Source organism: Miscanthus floridulus, chromosome 9 (genome assembly GCF_019320115.1).
Source record: "Miscanthus floridulus cultivar M001 chromosome 9, ASM1932011v1, whole genome shotgun sequence".
Lineage (NCBI taxonomy): Eukaryota > Viridiplantae > Streptophyta > Magnoliopsida > Poales > Poaceae > Miscanthus > Miscanthus floridulus.
In genome coordinates, this window is record NC_089588.1 from 125,321,849 (window position 1) to 125,343,737 (window position 21,889).

Here is a 21,889-nt window from a genome sequence, read left to right on the forward strand (position 1 = left end):
TCCTCTCGGTCGATTCGGTCAGCTTCTCTTCCACTTATCTCGATCTCCATTTTCCATCCCTCGATCTACTGTCTTCTTAATCGCGATTTGGTTTTTAGACGTGTGTAGTGTGGTGCTTGAGGGGCGATGATTAGGAGGGTGGGGCTCACTGCGGCGGCGGTTGCTCACAACAAGAACACATAGATTCCATTCAAAGAAAATTGAGAAAAGAAGGTTAAATTCCTTTCTTTTTAATTTCTGTTTACATTTGTATCTAATTATTAACTGATTTCTACTTGAATTTGTATCTAAGATTTTATATGTATAAACTACTAAAAAGTTTGGGTACAAAACCAGAATTAGAAAAATCTTTGATCTTTGAAGGTTATGAGGAACATCTATACTCAATTCATATGCACTCAACCTTTACCGACAAAAAACTGGGACTAATAACTTTTTTTGGGTACCGTCAATTGCACAAGCCTTTTTATCTTGAGAAGTTGCTCATTCTTTTGGCATTAAAGTGATTCATTCTTTTTGTTATTTAAGTTTTAAGGTTTGTGCCATTTCCGTTCAAATGTAGATACATCTTGATAAGAAGGTCCCAACTGGTGCTAGTCTCGGTGGTGGAAGCAGTAATGCTGCAACTGCACTATGGGCTGCTAACCAGTTTGCTGGCTGTATAGCTTCAGAGAAGGATCTTCAAGAGTGGTCTGGTGAGATTGGATCAGATATCCCCTTTGTCTTTTCACGAGGAGCAGCATATTGTACTGGTAGAGGAGAGGTATGTTTCTCGTGGTTTCTAGTCTAGTTCACAAATATTGATCACTATATATACTTCATTTATTCTTCTTACAGCAGGAATATCTTTATTTTTTCCAAATCAGCTGACAGTTCTCCAAAGTTAAATACAAGTGCATCTATAATCATATATCATACTTTACCAGGGTGAAGAGTATTTAGCTGATCATGCTACCCCCGTTTAGCTTGTCCTGTTTTTCTTGTTTCTTTTTTCATACAAGTTACCTTATTTGAACTTTAACAGTGTTCTTCAAAAGAAATTGACAAGCTACCTCTTTCAGTTAACTACGAACTAGATGGTGACATGTATATCCATGTGCAGCATTTAGTTTTGTGCAGCAGTACGTGTCTCATCATAATCTGTAGCTTGAACTGAAATGTAGATTCACTACCGGAGACCGGCTCTTTGCCGAGTGCCAGGTGGTTTGCCGAGTGTTGTTTTTCGGGCACTCGGTAAAGACGCCTTTGCCGAGTGTTTTTTTTTTACACACGACAAAGAGGCTCTTTGCCGAGTGTTTTTTTTAACACTCGGCAAAGAGGCTCTTTGCCGAGTGTTTTTTTTGACACTCAGCAAAGAGCTTCTTTGCCGAGTGTTATTTTTTTGACACTCGGCAAAGAAAATTTCAAAGCATATTTTGAAGCAGTAAATTAATTCAAATGAAAAAGTTTTCAACTACAAAGTTGTATAACTCATCAAGATGTACAATGTTTGTTTTGGTCTTTTCTTCATATGACAAAGTGAAAGTAAATTTGTTCACAAATCTAACATATCTCTCTTGTAGTTTATGAAACTACAAGAGAGATATATAAGATTTGTGAATAATGTTAGAACGACCATGTCGGATGAATAGATGACCAAACAACCAAAATAAACTCTGTAGATCTCAAAAAGTTATGAAACTTTGTAGTTGGCAACTTTTTGATTTGAAAACATCTTGTCATGCAAAACTGCATTTGAATTTCAAAATTTTAAAATTCAAATTTTGTAAACGACCTCGGATGGGAAAACTTCCTAAACTAAAAGTGTAGATCTCGAAAATTTATGAAACTTTGTAGTTTACAACTTTTTTATTTGAATTCGTTTAGGGCCTCAAACATGCAATTTACACTTGGCAAAAGGGCTTCTTTGCCGAGTGTTTTTTTTTGACACTCGGCAAAGAAAATTTCAAAGCACATTTTGAAACAGTAAATTAATTCAAATGAAAAAGTTTTCAACTACAAAGTTGTATAACTCATCAAGATGTACAATGTTTGTTTTGGTATTTTCTTCATACGACAAAGTGAAAATAAATTTGTTCACAAATCTAACATATCTCTCTTGTAGTTTATGAAACTATAAGAGAGATATATAAGATTTGTGAACAATGTTAGAACGACCATGTCGGATGAACAGATAAAAATTTCCATTTTTTGGGGGTAAAAATTCCCATTTTTTCAGGTTTTTTTCGGTTTCAACTTTGCCGAGTGTCGGGCACTCGACAAAGGCTTTGCCGAGTGCCCGACAAAAGACACTCGGCAAAGACGCCTTTGCCGACGGGTTTTTTGCCGAGTGTTCTTTGCCGAGTGCAGCACCCGGCAAAGCTTTTGCCGGGTGCAAATTGGGCTTTGCCGAGTGCCCCTGGCACTCGGCAAAGCCACTGATTCCCGTAGTGATTGTCCAAGATATCCCAAATCCCTTGCCGGAAAATTTACCAATGGTTCTTATAAAGCCCCCTGAAGCATGCTCAACTGCTGAAGTTTACACGGTAACTAGTAAACACTTGCTTTCTTAATTTGAAATTCATGTGTTTTGCTCATAAGCTTCTTGTGCTGCAGCGATTCAAGTTGGAACAAACAAGTCAAGCTGATCCCTTGACCTTGCTCGAGGAAATAACTCAAAATGGGATATCACAAGATGTTTGTGTTAATGACCTAGGTATGCATATCTCCAAATAATTTATTTTGTTTCAGCATATTCTGTTTCATAACTTCAGTTTAAACAGTGTTTGTGCTTCTGTTTTTTGTTTTCTAGAGCCTCCAGCTTTTGAGGTGTTGCCTTCACTTAAGAGGTTGAAGAAACGAATTATTGCAGCTAGCCGGGATGATTATAGTGCTGTTTTTATGTCAGGAAGGTAAGGAGGGATATTTCTATCAAGCTTTTTGAAGAATCTGTTTGTCTTCAAGTACACTGTACACATGTTCTCAAAGACTCTGGCATTGGTGCTGATTCCTGTATTTAGCACAAAGGGAGTGTATGGAGGGATCCACTTATGAATTTGAACCGTAGAGTTGTCCACATAGGAACTGCCAAGCACTCTGCATGTCAATTAGTGTATGCCATATTTGATGAGTGGTAATGTATGCTGTGTACCTACTATAGCGAATTGGGGGGAACAGATCCCTCTGTGTGCTTCTTTTCTCTGCATTTGTGACTTACATGTTTCAATTTTGTTTCATTCTGATGTTGATTGCAGTGGAACATACATGTTTCAATACTGGATGTATACTGTTCCACAAGACCAATTCGTGTAGGACCAGTGACTCTTAGAAGATCTCAAGGTATTTCCAGAATTTGATATTATTGTTTTGTATTTAGCCCTTGCCTCCAGTTATTACACATCTATAATGTTTTTCCACATTCCATGATCTTCACTTTATATTAGTCAGTGCTATTTGTTCAGAATTTTATTACTACCATGTGAATTTTCCATGTAATAAATATGCTATGAGTTCCACACATATAACTGGGAGTTGTAACAATCATTTTTTTCTGCATATCTACTCCTTATTGCTTGATGCTATGGTTTTTTAAGGCGGTTATGTTATATTTCAATATTTTGAGTATATGTTAATACATGCATCATGCATACATGTTCAAATAAGTAATATTTGGGGCCTGGTTTTCCTAGCATCTACTCCAGCATATTGGGGCTCTGTAGGTAGCTAATGCATTAGTCCATAGCATAGTGTTGCTCAACACTTCTGCTTTTGATTTGAATAATTACACTACAACTTGTAATAATTTAGTATAAGTCTATGTTTGCGAATAACTCATCTATATTTTGGACATGTATTTGGCTATATGCTTGTGACTAGTATGTATAGAAGATTTAATATACTAGTATGGAAGATATAATATATTATTTATACAAAAATCAAGTGAATTTGTTCAATGTGATGCCTTCTATATGAGCAAAAGTGGATTTGTCAAATTATTTTAGTTGTAATTATATCTATGTAGTTTTGCCAATAGTTTTTTTGGGCAGGGTATGGTTTGTAAAATACCTTGGAAATGGTTTGGCCAACATACAAACTGTCGGGAAAGGTCTTAACTGTCGGCGTAGGTCTTAACTGTCGGCAAAAGGGTTAACTGTCGGCAAAGGTTTCAACTGTCGGTGTAGGTAGACCGTTTGCCTACACATAAAGTGTCGAGGATTCTATTAACTGTCGGCAAAAGTTTCACCGACGGCTTCTAGTGCGACTGTTTCTAAACTGTCGGCAAAACTTTCCGTGGGAGGTTATCTGTCGACAAAGGTGCCCTTTGCCTACAATAGAAAGTGTCGGTAAAAGTATGTTGTGTTATAGTGATTTACTGAAGGAAAAGTTCAAAAAAACTAGATTGCTCTACCTAAGGTGAAGATGCCACATTTTGGTGCAATTGTTTATCTTCCTGTCATTGCATGATCATGTGTAGGAGTCATCTTTAGCTTTAAAACATTCTAGCCGCCGGTCTACATGAGACATTTAGTTAAGCACGAGACATTCCTGTCATAAGTTTTGTCTGATTGACATAATGTCTCTTAGTGCATTTCTGAAGTAGTTGTCTCTTGTTGCATGCAATTCTTCCTCTAGATTTCTTTCCATTTTCCATTATGTCAAATACTTTCTGTAGTAGATAACATGGAAATGCATGTGCACATATCCTCCCTCATGTTGTATGTTCCTATTTGTCTCTAATTTGCACCAAACACTACTAAGAATTTGAACCAATATCTGATCACCAATCGGCACTTTCCTGTCGGTTTTTTGCCTTTTCCTAACGGTTTTTGGCCTTTTCCTGACGGGTTTTGGCCGTCAGGAAAAACCCTGGCACTGGTGGTGTGTGCTTAGTCAATTTAATTATTAGTATAAGCTACTCTCTCTCACCCTCCTCCTGAATTCCTCATTGAGCGAGCACACCAAGTCGTCCATTGCAGCAATAAACCATTGAGCAAGTCGCAAAGGAGCTATGGGCCGACACACCACCGGGGCTATTGGCTCGGCGGCCAGCGGAGTCGTTGGAGCTACCCGCTCAGCTCTTAGTCTATAACCTGAGTACCTGACGATTTCCATCGTCTTCTTGTCATACCTACTTCTTGAACAGAGGTTTCATTCTCACCGCCATGGCATCGCCACCTCCTGCTTCCTCCTCCTCCTTGGAAACATTTCTCTTATCGGAGATCGGTGATCTGGCACCAGGCGACATCTTCTTTTATACCAGGTACGCACGCCAGAAGGGCGCCCTTAACAATCCTGTGTCTCAGTATCTCCTCCTATGTGGAGATGCGTTTATTACCCCGATGATGCTGATTGCTGAGCATGTTCAGCGCCATGCGCATCGATCGCTGAAGCTGATCATACGGGATCATCGATCGCATTGAATTGTTTTGGCAGACCGAAGCAACCAAAACGAAGGCTTCTGCAAGTAGCGAAAACCTGTTATACGGGATCATCAGAGCAAGATATTGCTAAAGATGCCAAACAAGACAGGGCCAGCAGCCCAGACGAGCGATCCAAGCACAGCAATCATGAGTGCATCTCTCGCAGATGAAAACGCCGGGCCTCAGGTCGTGGGCAAGCGCCGTGCCTCCTCGACGTACCAGCGTTGTCTTCATCTTGGATTCGAGGGCAACCTCCCACGTGGTCGGCGACGTGTCATTATTCTCGCCGTCGTTCAGGTCCAGAACAACGCCCACTACTCCATCAGGCAGCGCCGCCGCCGCCGCCGCAGCTTACCAGGCGCACGACGGGAGTCCTCACCGTCACCGGGGTCGGCACCATATCCTGCGACAACTTCCGTATCCCCAACGCGCTGTGTGTCCCAGACCTCTGTACCGGACTCAACCCGGTCTCCGTGCAGCAGCTTGCTGAATGCGGCTACCTCGTCATGTTCGGCGGCGCCGACGATGGCCTGTACCACCTCGAGTTCCTCGACATCCCACACGACAAAGCCTGTGAAGATAGCACGGCAACATGATATACTCAATACATGCATCTTCCTTGCCACAATATAACAGGGGTGCAGGCTTTCATGTGCTATTTTCCAACCCAATATATACATATGTGAAGTATTTTCTAAATTATTGTCCTATCATACATGTATGCATTTATCCCTTGGCATCTACAAGTAGCAAATGTATTTGTGTGTAGCAAGGCTGTAAACACTTCAAAACATTATTGTGTAATGAGCTCTAGTATGGTTGAGAGATGGAATTGAACTTTGCTGATGATCCTACGCTTGGATTTCACAATAAGATTCAGTTCAGACCTAAAAGTAGCAGCCCTCCAGAAACGTGAGCACCAGACAATCCGGTGCTCACCGGCAGATTGTCCGATGCGTTCACCAGGCCGAGTCCGAGTAGCTCTCGATTTCGACCAATTTTTAGTCCGACTCTACTCCGGGAAAGACTTCCCGCTGGCACCGTTTTTTTTTTCTGCCTCCCTCTAATTAATCCTCCTGACCGCTTCCGTGTCTTCCGTGTGTACCAAAAAAGCCGTACAAAAAAAACGATGGAAAGAATACTAACCGCGTCACTTACCAAACGCGTCAGGACTCCAACAGAGGATGTTTTGTCCGCCTCATAGTCGGCCCCTCCGCTGAGTTCAGATACAACACGCTAAGGTTGACGTACAAAGAAAAGAAAAGAAAAGGACGAAAAGCGAAGGAGGAATCGACCAATGGCCACCCCTGACTAATTCCGTGACTGAAAATTGTCCTGATCCGTGTTTACAGTGGCTTTACAGTCGCTCGTGTTTGATATGAGGCCGCCTAGCCCAATGGCACCTCGCTCGTGTTTGATATGACGTTCTCGAAAAAAAAATATATGAAATTCGTGGGATAACATGAGTAGGAATCCTAATCTACATAAATCCCTCCTCAGTACCAAATAGAAATAAGAGAATAAGAGTACTAATTAGGCCAATATAAATCAGGACATGACAAAAATTAAAAGAGGCACAGGAATAGAAAATTTCTAGACAAAAAAAAAAAATGCCAGAGTCCAATGGTGCTCGGATCTGTCGGTGTCGGTGCTCGCCCAGGGAACTTGGGCAGCTGCCGTGAGCTCCTCCCCAAGACCCGACGGAGTAGGAGCAGTTGCTCGTAGCAGCAGGCTTGTGAGTCACCCGGTCGCTGGTGCCACCAATCGCCGGCTGCCAAGGGACGCGTCTCGCGTCGATGGTATTGGGCCGAGTGAGTCCACAACTAGCTAGCAGGACGCGCGAGAGAGGCCGTATGCAAGCTGGTCGGCTAGGGCGAGGTGTGCGAGCTGCCGAGCTCTGATGCCTGCCCATTGTCAACTGGATGCGGCTGTGCAAGATCCCACCAGCGAGCAAAGCAAGGTGAAGAAGCGGGGTTTTCCTGTCCTGGCTACCTAGAGAGGCAAGGGAAGAAGAATCGCGGTGGAGAGAAGTGTCCGCTATCAGTATTAGGGATACCCGGAAGAAGAGAGCTGATGGCCGCGAACGCCGACATGCCCGAGTGGTCAAGGGCGTATTTGGATCTCACCTGACACCGGGGGGCACGAGCTCCGTGTCGCCCGACCCCGAGGACGCAGGCTCCGTCGCGCCCGACCTCGAGGGCGTGGTTTCGGTCTCGCCCGACCCCTCGGGTGCGGGCTCCATCTCGCAAGATCCCTAGGACGCGGACTCTGTCTCACCCGACCCCTGGGACGCGGGCTCCATCTCGCTCGATCACGGGGACGTGGGCTCTGTCTCGTCCGACCCCTCGGGCGAGGACTTCGCCTCACCAGACCCCTCGACGGGGGACTCTGCCTCGCCCGATGGGGCCTGTACCGCCTCCAACCGCAACGAATCTAAGAGAACGAGTCCAAGGTCAAACTTCTGACATCAGAAAGGGAGTGGGCACGTCCTGACATGACTTGCGGCCACGATAGGCCATACCAGAGGACTCAAATCACCGACAGTGCCGGACGTTCTGGCACTGTGCTACCTAACCCCCGTACGACTCCTGACGGGGGTGTCTGCTGACCATGCCGTCCGCCAGGACAGAGTGGAACGCCACGACCGGCTGACAGCGCCTACGTATGGCGCAAGTGACGAACAGGGTCTGGACGTGGAGCGGTCCCCGTCATCGTCTATAGGACTGGCGAGACCCGCGTAAAGGAGATGAAGGGCACCGCGACGCCGGGGGCTTTCTTTCTCCCTGCTTTCTCTATCTCTAGTGAACGATGTTGTGCAACGAGCTTAGCGCAGTGGTCAGGGCGACCCACGTATAACATGGTCATATCATACCTAGCCAATCGGGGCGACGATGTTGTGCAACGAGCTTAGCGCAGTGGTCAGGGCATGAACCACGGTCCCAACCTCCGTGTGGACGCTCTCACATTCCCTCTCCTCCGTGGCATCGTCAAGAGCGAAAAGCATCGCCCCTGGGTCCCATCAGTCTACCCACCGGATCTGGGATCCTCCCCACGCGTGCGGGCCGCCGTCCACCTGGACTAGAGACCGAGATGGCTCCACGCCGATCCCAAGTGGCGTCGACCCCTCTTGAGGCAGCAACTCTTCTGGAGTGGCCCCTCTAGCGGTAGAGAGGGCGGCTCCCATCGCCACATCCACTGAGGAGGCCTCGGGTGTGCCCTCTCCCGTCCGCCCCGCCACAGACGCGGCCACCTGCATAGACGATGGCTCTGGTTGCGCTGTCTCCGCCTTTGACTTTGTGGCCACGCCACGTCCGCCATGGATGCCTCAGTTGCATCCTCCTCCATCTGCCCCACCACAGAGGCAGCCACCTACGCGGATGACGGCTCCGGCTACGCCGTTTTTGCTTGTGATGTTGCGGCCACCTACGTAGATGACGGCCGCGGCTGCGCCGTTTCCTCCTCTGATGTCGCGGCCACACCCGGCCATGCCACATTCGCCATGTGGGCCCAGACATGCCCTCCTCCGTTTGCTCCCCCACGGACGCAGGCACCGGCTGCGCCCCTCCAGTCGACGCCGCAACCGCCTCAGCGCCACTCTCGCTCGCCTCTGGCATAACGCCAGCCGGCTCTTGGTGCATCTGCTGGAGGGCGAGGCTCTTCTTCGACGCAAGCCTCAGGAGAGTCCCGCGTCCTTGAAAGCTCTAGTTTGGTTTTGGTGAATTGATGAAACCCTAAGTGCTAACCTAGTTTATCAAGTGATCATAATATAGGTAGCACACTCCAAGTGGTGAAGCAAATGAAGATCATAACATGATGATGGTGATGCCATGGTGATGATCAAGTGCTTAGACTTGGAAAGGAGAAAGAGAAAAACAAAAAGCTCAAGGCAAAGGTATATTTTGTGGGAGCTACTTTGTTTTGGTGATCAAGACACTTAGAGAGTGTGATCACATTTAGGTTTGATAGCCGTACTATTAAGAGGGATGAAACTCGTATCGGAATGCAGTTATCAAAGTGCCACTAGATGCTCTAACTCATTGCATATGGATTTAGGATCTAGTGGAGTGCTAACACCCTTGAAAATGTTTGTGAAATATATGCTAACACATGTGCACAAGGTGATACACTTGGTGGTTGGCACATTTGATCAAGGGTGGTGAAGTTTAGGTGCAAGGGTAAGAAACTCCACCGGCGGAGTGTCCGACGGTGCCACCGGCGCCCTAGACAGAAAAGATGGAGGTCACTGTAAGTGACCGGACGCTAGCCTCGGTTGGACCGGAGTGTCTGGTCAATGGCAGCAGAGGATGTGCGTTTCGGTCTCATGACCGAACGCTGGGTCTGAAAGCACTGGACGCTGGCTGCTTGCGTCTGGTCGGACTGGTAAGACGGCACAGTGCCTAGGGTTAACCACCGGACGCTGGACTGTGTTCGGTCAAGGTGGACCGGACGCGTCCGGTCGAAGAAATACGCCTCGGGGAGCTTACTGGAAACGACCGAACACTGGGGCTTCAGCATCCTGTCAGTTTTGCCGGAGCGTCCGGTCAGCTTCATAGCCGTTGAAATCTGACGAACAGCGTTTGAAGCTAGTGACGCGTGGCGTCCATCAGTGGACCGGACGCTGAGTCCAGGGTCCGGTCAGTATGACCGGAGCGTCCGGTCAGAGCGCAGTGTACCCAGTGAAGGGGTACAATGGCTCTATTTCGTGGGGGCATCTATTTAAGCCCCATGGCCGGCTGTGGCTCACATCTTTGGCCATTTTTTATTGACATAGCAACCTTGTGAGCTTAGCCAAAGCCCTCCCACTCATCTCCATCATTGATTCATCATCATAGTGAGATTGGGAGTGATCCAAGTGCATTGCTTGAGTGATTGCATCTAGAGGCACTTGGTGTTCGTGTTTCGCTGCGGATTTCGCTTGTTACTCTTGGTGGTTGCCGCCACCTAGACGGCTTGGAGCAGAGAGGATCATTGAGCGGAGGTGGTGATTGTCTCCGGCTCCAATCTTGGTGATTGTGAGGGGTTCTTGACCTTTCCCCGGCGGAGCGCCAAAAGGTACTCTAGTGGATTGCTCGTGGCTTGTGTGATCCTCATCTTGTGTTGGTTGTGCGGCACCCTATTGAGGGTTTGGTGTGTGAAGCCAATTAGCGCGTGAACCTCCAAGTGAGTGAATCGCCACAACGAGGAGTAGCTTGCCGTCAAGCAAGTGAACCTCGGTAAAAATCATTGTGTTCATCATTTGATTCCGATGTGATTGGTCTCCATTGTAATTCTCTGTTGTGATTGATTGGCTCCTTCCTCTACATGACGGTATAACCTTCTTGATCACTCTCCTTACATTACCGCAAACTAGTTGTCAAGCTCTTTAGTGTAACTAGTTGTGAGAGCTTGTTTGCTTGGTTGGTGTAGCTCTTTAGTTAGTCTTTGAGAGCACACTAACATAGGGTAGTGTCTTTGCTATTGTGTGAATAGACACTATCTAAACTAGAATTGTGGTAGGTGGCTTGTATTTTAAGTAGGCTAGCGCAACACTCGCTTCGCCTCATAATTGTCTAACCGTTTTGTTAAGTGTTGTTGTAGAAATTTTATTAGGCTATTCACCCCCCTCTAGCCATTAGGACCTTTCAAGTGGTATCGGAGCCGAGGTCACCGTTATTTGAGGCTTAACAACCTTCGGTGTTAAAATGGCTCAAATCAACAACACCAAGAAGCCACCCCAATTTGATGGCTCCAACTATCCCTATTGGAAGGCCAAGATGACAACTTATATCAAGTCAATCAATAGGAAGGTTTGGAAGGTGGTAGAAACAAAAATCGAGATTGAAGATCTAGAGAATCCCACCGCGGTCGAAGAAGTACTTCTCCAAAACAATGACATTGCTCTAAGTGTTATTCATGATGCAATTGATGAAAGAACATTTGAGCAAGTCAAAAATATTGAGATGGCTCATGAGGCATGGAAGAAGTTAGAAGAATCATTTGAGGGCACTCAAGCCGTGAAGGGTGCAAAGGCTTACATTCTCAAAGAAAAGTTTGCAAGCTTCAAGATGAAGGATGATGAGAGTGTGCCGGAGATGTTCCATAGGCTTCAAGTGCTTATCAATGATCTCAAAGCACTTGGAGAAGAAGTGAAGGATAAGAACTTCTCCCACAAGTTCTTGAGATGCTTACCCTCAAGATTTGGTACATTGGTCACTATTCTAGTAAGGAGTGGTTTGGACACCATGACACCAAACCAAGTGTTGGGAGATATAATGACCGATGATACTTATAGAGATGATGATGAGAAGGAAGAAAAGAAGGAGAAGAAAGATGAGAAGAAGGATGAGAAGAAGAAGAGCGTGGCATTCAAAGCCACATCATCCAAGGGCAAAGCAAAGCAAGAAACATCAAGTGAAGAAGATGAATCATGGGATGATGATGATGATGAGAAGATGGCTCTATTTGTCAAGAGATTTGGCAAGTTCATGGTGAAGAAGGGCTACCGTGCTAGAAGAAAGAAGTCTTCATCCAAGAACAAAGAAGAGTCAAGAAGGTGCTTCAAGTGTGGAAGCAAAGATCATCTTGTTGCTCAATGCCCATACAATAGTGACAATGATGATGACAACAAAAAGAACAAGAAGAAGGACAAGAAGGAAAAGAAAGAGAAGAAGGACAAAATGGCCTTCAAGAAGAAGAAGGGTGGTTCATATGTAGTCACTTGAGATAGTGATGCTTCCTCAAGTGATGATGATGATGATAGTGATGATCACAAGACCACCAAGAAGAAGGTTCTTGCAAGCATTGACATCAATGAGAAGCCTTCTCTCTTCGAATCTTCATCATGCTTCATGGCTAAGGCCACTAAGGTACAATCTTGTGATGATGAAAGTGATGAAGAACATGTTAATGATAATGAACATGAAAATGATAGTGATAGTGATGATGATGAACCTACTAAGGATGAATTATTTGACATGCTAGAAGATGCTAAAGAACACTTTGACATTAAGAGAAGGGAATACAAGAGATTGAATAAGGAGGTAAAAGCCCTTAAGCAAGCCCTTGATGAGCTCAAAGCAACTCATGAGAAGCTAGAGGAAGCCCATGAGAAGCTTGGCAAGGCTCACAAAAAGCTTGAAAAAGCTCATTCCATGTTGCTTAATGAACAAGATAAAAAGAAGCATGTTGAAACTTGTGATGTAGGTGTAACTTGTGATTTAATTGATACATCACTATCTATGCCTATCATTGTTGCTACTACTAACCCTTCTTGTAGCACTTCCACTTCTACCTCATCTAGTAGTGATGGTCTCACATGTGATGCCTCACTAGTGGTTGAGAATGAGAACCTCAAGAAGGAGGTCACTAAGCTCACTCACACCTTAGCTAAGGCTTATGGTGGTGAGGACCGCTTGCTTATGTGCTTGGGTAGCCAAAGAGCTTCTCTCTACAAAGAGGAATTGGGCTATACCCCCAAGAAAGGCAAAGCGGCCTTTGCTCCTCACAAGACTAGTTTTGTGAAGAACAATGGTCAGTTTTGCACTAGTTGCAAGTAAGTTGGTCATAAAGAGCAAGAATGCAAAAACAAAAGCAAAAATGCCAATGTATCCTCCATTAAGCTTGATTCATGCTATATGCTTACTAAGGGTACAATTGGTGTAAAGGCTAAGTTCATTGGTAAACCATGGATGGGCTCAAAAAAGAAAGCCATTTGGGTGCTAAAGAGCTTGGTGACTAACCTTCAAGGACCCAAGCAAGTTTGGGTACCTAAAAAGAATTGATCTTCTTTTGTAGGTCAATTACAAAGCCGGAGGAAGGCATTGGGTTCTTGATAGTGGGTGCACTCAATACATGACCGGTGATGCAAGAATGTTCAACTCTATCAACACCAATGGCAATGATGGTTATGATAGTATCACATTTGGTGACAATGTCAAAGGCAAGGTCAAAGGGCTTGGTAAGATTGCAATATCCAATGACATGAGCATATCCAATGTGTTGCTAGTAGAGAGCTTGAACTTCAATTTGCTATCCGTGGCTCAATTGTGTGATCTTGGATTCAAATGCATATTTGGGGTAGATGATGTAGAGATCATAAGTGTAGATGGCTCTAACTTGATCTTCAAAGGCTTTAGATATGAGAATCTATACTTGGTTGATTTCAATGCTAGTGAAGCTAGATTATCTACATGCTTGTTCACTAAGTCTAGTATGGGTTGGTTATGGCATAGAAGGCTTGGTCATGTTGGAATGAAACAATTGAATAGATTGGTTAAGCATGACTTGGTTAGAGGCTTGAAAGATGTTGTGTTTGAAAAGGATAAGCTTTGTAGCTCTTGTCAAGCCGGCAAACAAGTTGGAAACACCCATCCTAAGAAAAGCATGATGAGCACTAGTAAAGCATTTGAGTTATTGCACATGGATTTGTTTGGGCCAACACAATATACTAGCATTGGTGGAAACAAATATGGCTTTGTGACAGTGGATGACTACACTAGATACACATGGGTATTCTTTCTAGTGGACAAAAGTAATGTATTTGCAACATTCAAATCATTTGTCAAAGGCATTCACAATGAATTTGAAACAACCATCAAGAGAGTTAGAAGTGACAATGGTAGTGAGTTCAAGAACACTAGAATTGATGAGTTATGTGATGAATTTGGAATTAGACATCAATTCTCGACCAAGTACACTCCTCAATCAAATAGCCTTGTTGAGAGGAAAAATAGAACACTCATTGATATGGCAAGGTCTATGCTTAGTGAGTACAATGTGAGTCAATCTTTTTGGGCCGAAGCTATCAACATGGCTTGCTATTGTAGCAACCGCCTCTATTGTCACCGATTGAAAGAAAAGACACCATATGAGCTCTTGAATGGTAGAAAGCCCAACATTGCATATTTTCGGGTCTTTGGTTGCAAATGCTATATCTTGAAGAAAGGCACAAGATTGGGCAAGTTTGACAAGAAATGTGATGAAGGATTCCTACTTGGCTATTCCACAACAAGCAAAGCATATAGAGTTTGGAATTTGGATAGTGATACTCTTGAGGAAGTTCATGATGTTGAATATGATGAAACCAAGGGTTCACAAGTAGAGAATGAGAACTTGGAAGATGTTAGAGGCATTCAACTCTCAAATGCCATGAAGAACATGGATATTGGTGAATTGAGGCCTAGGCAAGTGATTGATGATGAAGATGATCAAGTGCAAGTGCTCTCCAACTCAAATGTGCAAGATGATACAAATCAAGCTAGTGCAAGTGACTCTCATGACATTGATCAAGATCAAGTGGCTAGTACATCATCTCAACCCAATGATCTAGCAAGTGCAAGCAATCAATTTCTAATCCTCCAACCAACCAATGTTGCAAGAGATCATCCTTTGGACACTATAATTGGAGATATTTCAAGAGGTGTACAAACAAGATCAAGATTGGCATCATTTTGTGAACACTTCTCATTTGTGTCATCCATTGAACCAAAGAAGATAGATGAAGCTTTGAAGGATGTTGATTGGGTCAATGCTATGCATGAAGAGCTAAACAACTTCACAAGAAATCAAGTATGGGAGTTGGTAGAAAGACCAAAGGGACACAATGTGATTGGAACCAAATGAGTCTTTAGAAACAAGCAAGATCAAGATGGGATAGTAGTAAGGAACAAAGCAAGATTGGTAGCACAAGGCTATACTCAAGTTAAAGGTCTTGACTTTGGAGAAACATATGCCCCGGTTGCTATATTAGAAGCAATAAGAATCTTGCTAGCCTATGCTTGTGCCCACAACATCAAGCTCTATCAAATGGATGTTAAGAGTGCATTTCTCAATGGCTACATCAACGAAGAAGTATATGTTAGTAACCTCCTGGTTTTGAAGATGACAAGAAGCCCAACCATGTGTACAAGTTGAAAAAGGCTTTGTATGGCTTGAAGCAAGCACCTAGAGCATGGTATGAGAGATTGAGGGATTTTCTACTTTCTAAAGGGTTCACAATGGGCAAGGTTGACACCACTCTTTTCATCAAGAAGATTAGAAAAGATCTATTTATATTGCAAATCTATGTTGATGACATCATATTTGGATCAACCAATCAAGAATTTTGTGATGAGTTTGGAAAGATGATGGCTAATGAGTTTGAGATGTCCATGATTGGAGAATTGAGTTACTTTCTTGGTCTTCAAATCAAGCAATTAAAGAATGGTACATTTGTGAGTCAAGGGAAGTACATCAAGGACATGATCAAGAAGTTTGGCATGATTGATAGCAAAGTCATTAGCACACCAATGGGAACCAATGGTAACTTAGATAGTGATGCAAGTGGAAATATGGTAGATCAAAAGTTGTATCGGTCTATGATTGGAAGCCTACTCTATGTGACCGCATCAAGGCCAGATGTCATATTTAGTGTATGCATGTGTGCAAGATTTCAAGCCTCACCAAGAGAAAGCCATTTGAAGGCTACAAAGAGAATATTGAGGTACTTGAAGCATACACCAAATGTTGGTTTGTGGTATCCCAAAGGAGCAAAGTTTGAGCTTGTTGGTTACTCTGACTCGGATTATGCGGGATGCAAGGTTGAAAGGAAGAGCACCTCGGGCACATGTCAATTGTTGGGAAGATCACTTGTTTCATGGTCATCAAAGAAGCAAAATAGTGTTGCATTATCAACCGCCGAAGCCGAATACATATCCGCCGGTAGTTGTTGTGCACAAATACTTTGGATGAAGGCCACTTTGAGTGACTTTGGAATCAAGTTCAAGAAAGTGCCATTGCTATGTGACAATGAGAGTGCAATCAAGTTGACAAACAATCCGATTCAACATGCAAGAACAAAGCACATTGATGTCCGCCACCATTTCATAAGAGATCACCAACAAAAAGGGGACACTTGCATTGAGAGTATAGGCACCGAAGATCAACTTGCCGATATATTCACCAAGCCATTGGATGAGAAAAGGTTTTGCAAGCTAAGGAATGAGTAGAACATATTGGATTTCTCAAATATGTGTTGATGCACCCCCACTCATATGACATGCCTCTCCTTCGAGCAATCCAAGGTAAAAGTTGATTGGCATGACATACATCCTTGCTAAGGACATGTTTAGTGCATCTAGTCATATTTTCGATCTTATTAGGACCTTTCAAGTGGTTCTATTTGATTAGGCTCATTCATGAAAATCAAATGATTTTGATGTCTATATGGTATCACTATTGCTTCTATGCTTGACTTGATCTAGTGATGGCACATGACATGTTTATGGGCTTGTAAACCTAGTGTTTAATCTAGAAAATGAACTATAAGTGTTTAACTTAACATGGTACAAGATAACCCTTATTTGGAGGTGTGAAGAAGCTTGTCCTTGGATCAAACCGAGTTAAATATCTTTAGCAAATAATCTAGATTGTACCAAATTTGGGAAAATAATCCTCACCCCCATTGATTGACATTGATAATCTCGACCCTACAAGTAATACTATCTACATTTAGAACCTTTGTGGTCATTGATAACAAAGGGGGAGAGAAACAAAGATAAGGGGGAGAGAAACAAACAAAAAGAAAGATATCTTGATATATGACATAAGGGGAGAGATATACCAAAGGAAAGGGATCAACTAAAATTTTGACCACACAAGTAGGGGGAGCAAGCTCATGAACTTGTATGGTGCATTTGAATGTGCATTTCATATGTTTGCTTGCATGGCACAAGTATTAAATTTACACATCCATGCTTGTGTGATGAATGTTAGTTGTAAGATTGAATGGTGAAATAAAATCACTAGATAACTTTCATTTCCAAGTAAGTCTTTACAAGTGGTATCTTTTCAAGTATTGTTTCCAAGTGGTATTAAGCTAACTATGGTGCTAAGGATGGTATAATGGTGCACTCCGATTGGTATCACGCTTCAAAGGTCCATCTTTTATCCCTTAGCATCATTTGGTAGACATTGTCTCCTATACTTCCTAACTAATCATATGTGCAAGCTACAATCCAAACTCTTAGCACATATGTAGGGGGAGCAATTGCTACCATTTGGGGTTCATGAAACTTGTCCATATCCTTTTACACATGGTAAATATGCTTGGACAAGCAACATGGATTCAATTGAATTTTAATTCATATCTTTGTATAAGGGTTGTCATCAATTACCAAAAAGGGGGAGATTGAAAGCTCTAGTTTGGTTTTGGTGAATTGATGAAACCCTAAGTGCTAACCTAGTTTATCAAGTGATCATAATATAGGTAGCACACTCCAAGTGGTGAAGCAAATGAAGATCATAACATGATGATGGTGATGATCAAGTGCTTAGACTTGGAAAGGAGAAAGAGAAAAACAAAAAGCTCAAGGCAAAGGTATATTTTGTAGGAGCTATTTTGTTTTGGTGATCAAGACACTTAGAGAGTGTGATCACATTTAGGTTTGATAGCTGTACTATTAAGAGAGGTGAAACTCGTATCGGAATGCAGTTATCAAAGTGCCACTAGATGCTCTAACTCATTGCATATGCATTTAGGATCTAGTGGAGTGCTAACACCCTTGAAAATGTTTGTGAAAATATGCTAACATATGTGCACAAGGTGATACACTTGGTGGTTGGCACATTTAATCAAGGGTGGTGAAGTTTAGGTGCAAGGGTAAGAAACTCCACCAGTGCCCTAGACAGAAAAGATGGAGGTCACTGTAAGTGACCAAACGCTGACCTCGGTTGGACCAGAGCGTCCGGTCAGTGGCAGCAGAGGATGTGCGTTTTGGTCTCATGACCGGACGCTGGCTGCTTGCGTCCGGTCGAACTGGTAAGACGACACAGTGCCTAGGGTTAACCACCGGACGCTGGACTGTGTCCGGTCAAGGTGGACCAGACGCGTCCGATCGAAGAAATACGCCTTGGGGAGCTTACTAGAAACGACCGGACACTGGGGCTTCAGCGTCCGGTCAGTTTTGCCGGAGCGTCCGGTCAGCTTCGTAGTCGTTGAAATCTGACGAACAGCGTTTGAAGCTAGTGACGTGTGGCATCCATCAGTGGACCGGACGCTGAGTCCAGGGTCCGGTCAGTATGACCGGAGCATCCGGTCAGAGCGCAGTGTACCCAGTGAAGGGGTACAACAGCTCTATTTCATGGGGGCATCTATTTAAGCCCCATGGCCGGCTATGGCTCACATCTTTTGCCATTTTTCATTGACATAGCAACCTTGTGAGCTTAGCCAAAGCCCTCCCACTCATCTCCATCATTGATTCATCATCATAGTGAGATTGGGAGTGATCCAAGTGCATTGCTTGAGTGATTGCATCTAGAGGCACTTGGTGTTCGTGTTTCGCTGCGGATTTCGCTTGTTACTCTTGGTGGTTGCCGCCACCTAGATGGCTTGGAGCAGCAAGGATCGTTGAGCGGAGGTGGTGATTGTCTCCGGCTGTGATCTTAGTGATTGTGAGGGGTTCTTGACCTTTCCCCGGCAGAGCGCCAAAAGGTACTCTAGTGGATTGCTCGTGGCTTGTGTGATCATCATCTTGTGTTGGTTGTGCGGCACCCTATTGAGGGTTTGGCGTGTGAAGCCAATTGGCGCGTGAACCTCCAAGTGAGTGAATCGCCACAACGAGGAGTAGCTTGCCGGCAAGCAAGTGAACCTCGGTAAAAATCATTGTGTTCATCATTTGATTCCGAGGTGATTGGTCTCCATTGTAATTCTCTCTTGTGATTGATTGGCTCCTTCCTCTACATGACGGTATAACCTTCTTGATCACTCTCCTTACATTACCGCAAACTAGTTGTCAAGCTCTTTAGTGTAACTAGTTGTGAGAGCTTGTTTGCTTGGTTGGTGTAGCTCTTTAGTTAGTCTTTGAGAGCACACTAACATAGGGTAGTGTCTTTGCTATTGTGTGAATAGACACTATCTAAACTAGAATTGTGGTAGGTGGCTTGCATTTTAAGTAGGCTAGCGCAACACTCACTTCGCCTCATAATTGTCTAACCGTTTTGTTAAGTGTTGTTGTAGAAATTTTATTAGGCTATTCACCCCCCTCTAGCCATTAGGACCTTTCAGTCCTCCAATACTGCGAAGGGCATGACGGTTAGTTTACAACAAAAATTCGTTAGAGCAAAGGAGCGAAGAAATTCTTAACTCACCCCTACGCCACCGGATGGTGATGTTTAGGGGTTGGTCCGCTCGACCCCAGCCACACCTCATTGGCATGTTACCATTTCAAGCCACCCTCTACTTGGAAGGCCTAGAAGGAGCAAAGCGTCTGGATCCCACTGACTCTGGGGGTGCAACGGAGCCCGAATGGAGCAGAGCAGCCTGATTCTGCTGGCTCCAGGGGCGCATCCTCCCCCTCCTACCCCGGAGCATGCCACGGGAAGGGCCCTGCTTGCGGCAAAGACAAGTACTCATCCCCACTTCCCAGCTCATCCCATTGAACGGGTGACCCAAAACCATCGCCTCCCTCTCCTTCTTCTTATTCTTCCCCATCCGAACCTTGCCACTGCCTTCCTCGATCCAGCTTCACCCGCTCCTTCGCCCACCGCTTCACCTTCTCCTCATCCTTCTTCTTATTCCTCTTCTCATCTATGGTGTGGTTCGCCACCCTCACGGGCACGTGCTCTGGCAATGGCGCGACGTAGGAACGAAAGCCCAACCCCGTCGGTAGCTCCACAAAGCCCACGTCCGGCTGCATCGTGGGATGTCTCGGGATCAGGAACACGGCGTTAGACTCCTTCATCACCTCCTTGATGTGCTACACCACCTCACTGTTGTGGAGCAGCCCTTGGGAGAGCATTGTCCCATCGAGTTGTTTGCCGAGCGTCATCCCGTACAGCGGGAGGGCGCGCGCCATCAGCAGCGCCACCCTCCTCACGTGATATGCCCTAATGACACTTGCCCCGCAGAGACCATGGTTGTTTAGGAGTGCGATGGCATCTAGGAGGTCGTAGAGCCTCTTCTTTTCCTTCTCGGGAGGTCCCCACCCCCACACCAGTGGCGTCTCTTTGATTAGGTGTCCGGTGAAGTTCGGCAAGGGGGCGGCGGCTTCGTTCTTCACGTAGAAGCAAAGCACGTGCCATCCCTTGTTGGACCTCGACAGCGGATAGGTCATGTACTCGGCGTACCGATGGCCCTAGAGGTGGATACCTGCGCATCCCATAGGCACCGATAGGTCCCCACTTCTCTCCCTTTTCTTGTGTAGGGAGACGGAGAAGACGTACCTCCATACCTCAAAGTGGGGTTTGATCCCCAGATACCATTCGCATAGCATGATGTGCTGGATCCTGTTGGGATTCGGGTGCCACAACTCGATCTGGTAGTGGTGTAGCAGTCCTCGGAGAAATGGGTGGGGAGGAATCACAAGTTCGTGCTCGTGGAAGGGCATGAAGGATATGATGTAGCCATCGAGTGGTGCCGGCGCCTCCTCATAACCGGGCATGAGCCACTCCTCTACCTCGGTTCTCCCACGGAGAAGACCGCGCTTGATGAGGCCCTCCATGCGCACGTGGGTGACGTCGGAGCGATACCATGACTCCATGGGAAGCAAGGGGGAGGAACGAGAACTTCACTGGCGGTGGAAGAGCGAGAGTAAGAGATCTGAGCGCTTGCAACGGAGAAGCGAAGAGGACAAGGTTGTGGTTAGGCGTATCAAAGATGAAGGGAAAGGCCCCTAGTTATAGGGGAAGGTGGAGCGAGAGGTGAACTGTCCGCCTCAATCGATGCGCCTACCACGCCTCGTCACTTTGCCTCTCCAAAAGTCGTGCGCATGCCACCCCCGGCTGCTCCTCGAAGGGTGGGCCAAGCAGCGGTTTGCCCCCTCGGTGGGTCAAGAACTGCCACAGGTAAGAAGAGATACGGAGCTGAAAACACTCCCACGGCCCATTAGGGCCAGGAGTTTGAAGGTTGGCCTACCAATGGGTTCACAGCGGCTCTAGGGCACCTTTAGAGTGAGGGGTGGAAAGGGATGGGCCTGCTAGCAGCCAGTACCTAGGCGTGCGAGCGCCATGGGCATCCCGACCCACATTCGAGTCTTGGCTGATGCACGGTCCATGGTTTTTTCTCGAAAAAGGCAACAAGCCCTAGGGACCAATCAGTCGAACGGACCCGAGAACTATATGGACTGGCTGCCAGGAATCTAGAGTCAGTCACTAGCTGACCCATGCCGGACTCCCGCAAATGGGAAGGTGGGGCCCCACTCGAACTAGCCCGTAATAGCTCACCGAGCACCATGATTCGTCCATTGAGGAAAACATGGCATGGCTCATGATGAGGACATCACTTCATCATCACATACAAGCCAAGGAGAGGAGGAGGACCAGCATGGGCGTCCAATTCATCTTTCTCATGGTGGAGGCCCAGTCCAACTGAAGTTGGAGCCCATCTCGGGTTTCAGGACCAGTCTCCCTTAAACAGGTCACCCAGGACGCATCCGGACTCCAATTTCGATGATCCACATATGGATGGAAAGCTAATTGGATAAGGAAGCCAACCCAATTGGTTTCACATCAAAAGAACTTCGGACTCAATGGGAATC

General features: G+C 45.3%; 1 protein-coding gene across 1 annotated transcript; it reads left to right on the top strand.

Moving 5' to 3' along the window:
• Positions 1 to 391: 391 nt before the first annotated feature.
• On the top strand, positions 392 to 2,972 carry LOC136480845 (4-diphosphocytidyl-2-C-methyl-D-erythritol kinase, chloroplastic-like; the record flags this gene model as incomplete). The annotated part of the gene is made up of 5 exons (XM_066478281.1): positions 392 to 442; positions 563 to 767; positions 2,431 to 2,525; positions 2,596 to 2,695; positions 2,792 to 2,972. Coding segments are annotated over 5 exons (555 nt in total), but the record flags the coding sequence as incomplete, so codon positions are not given.
• Between the last annotated feature and the right edge of the window lie 18,917 nt (positions 2,973 to 21,889).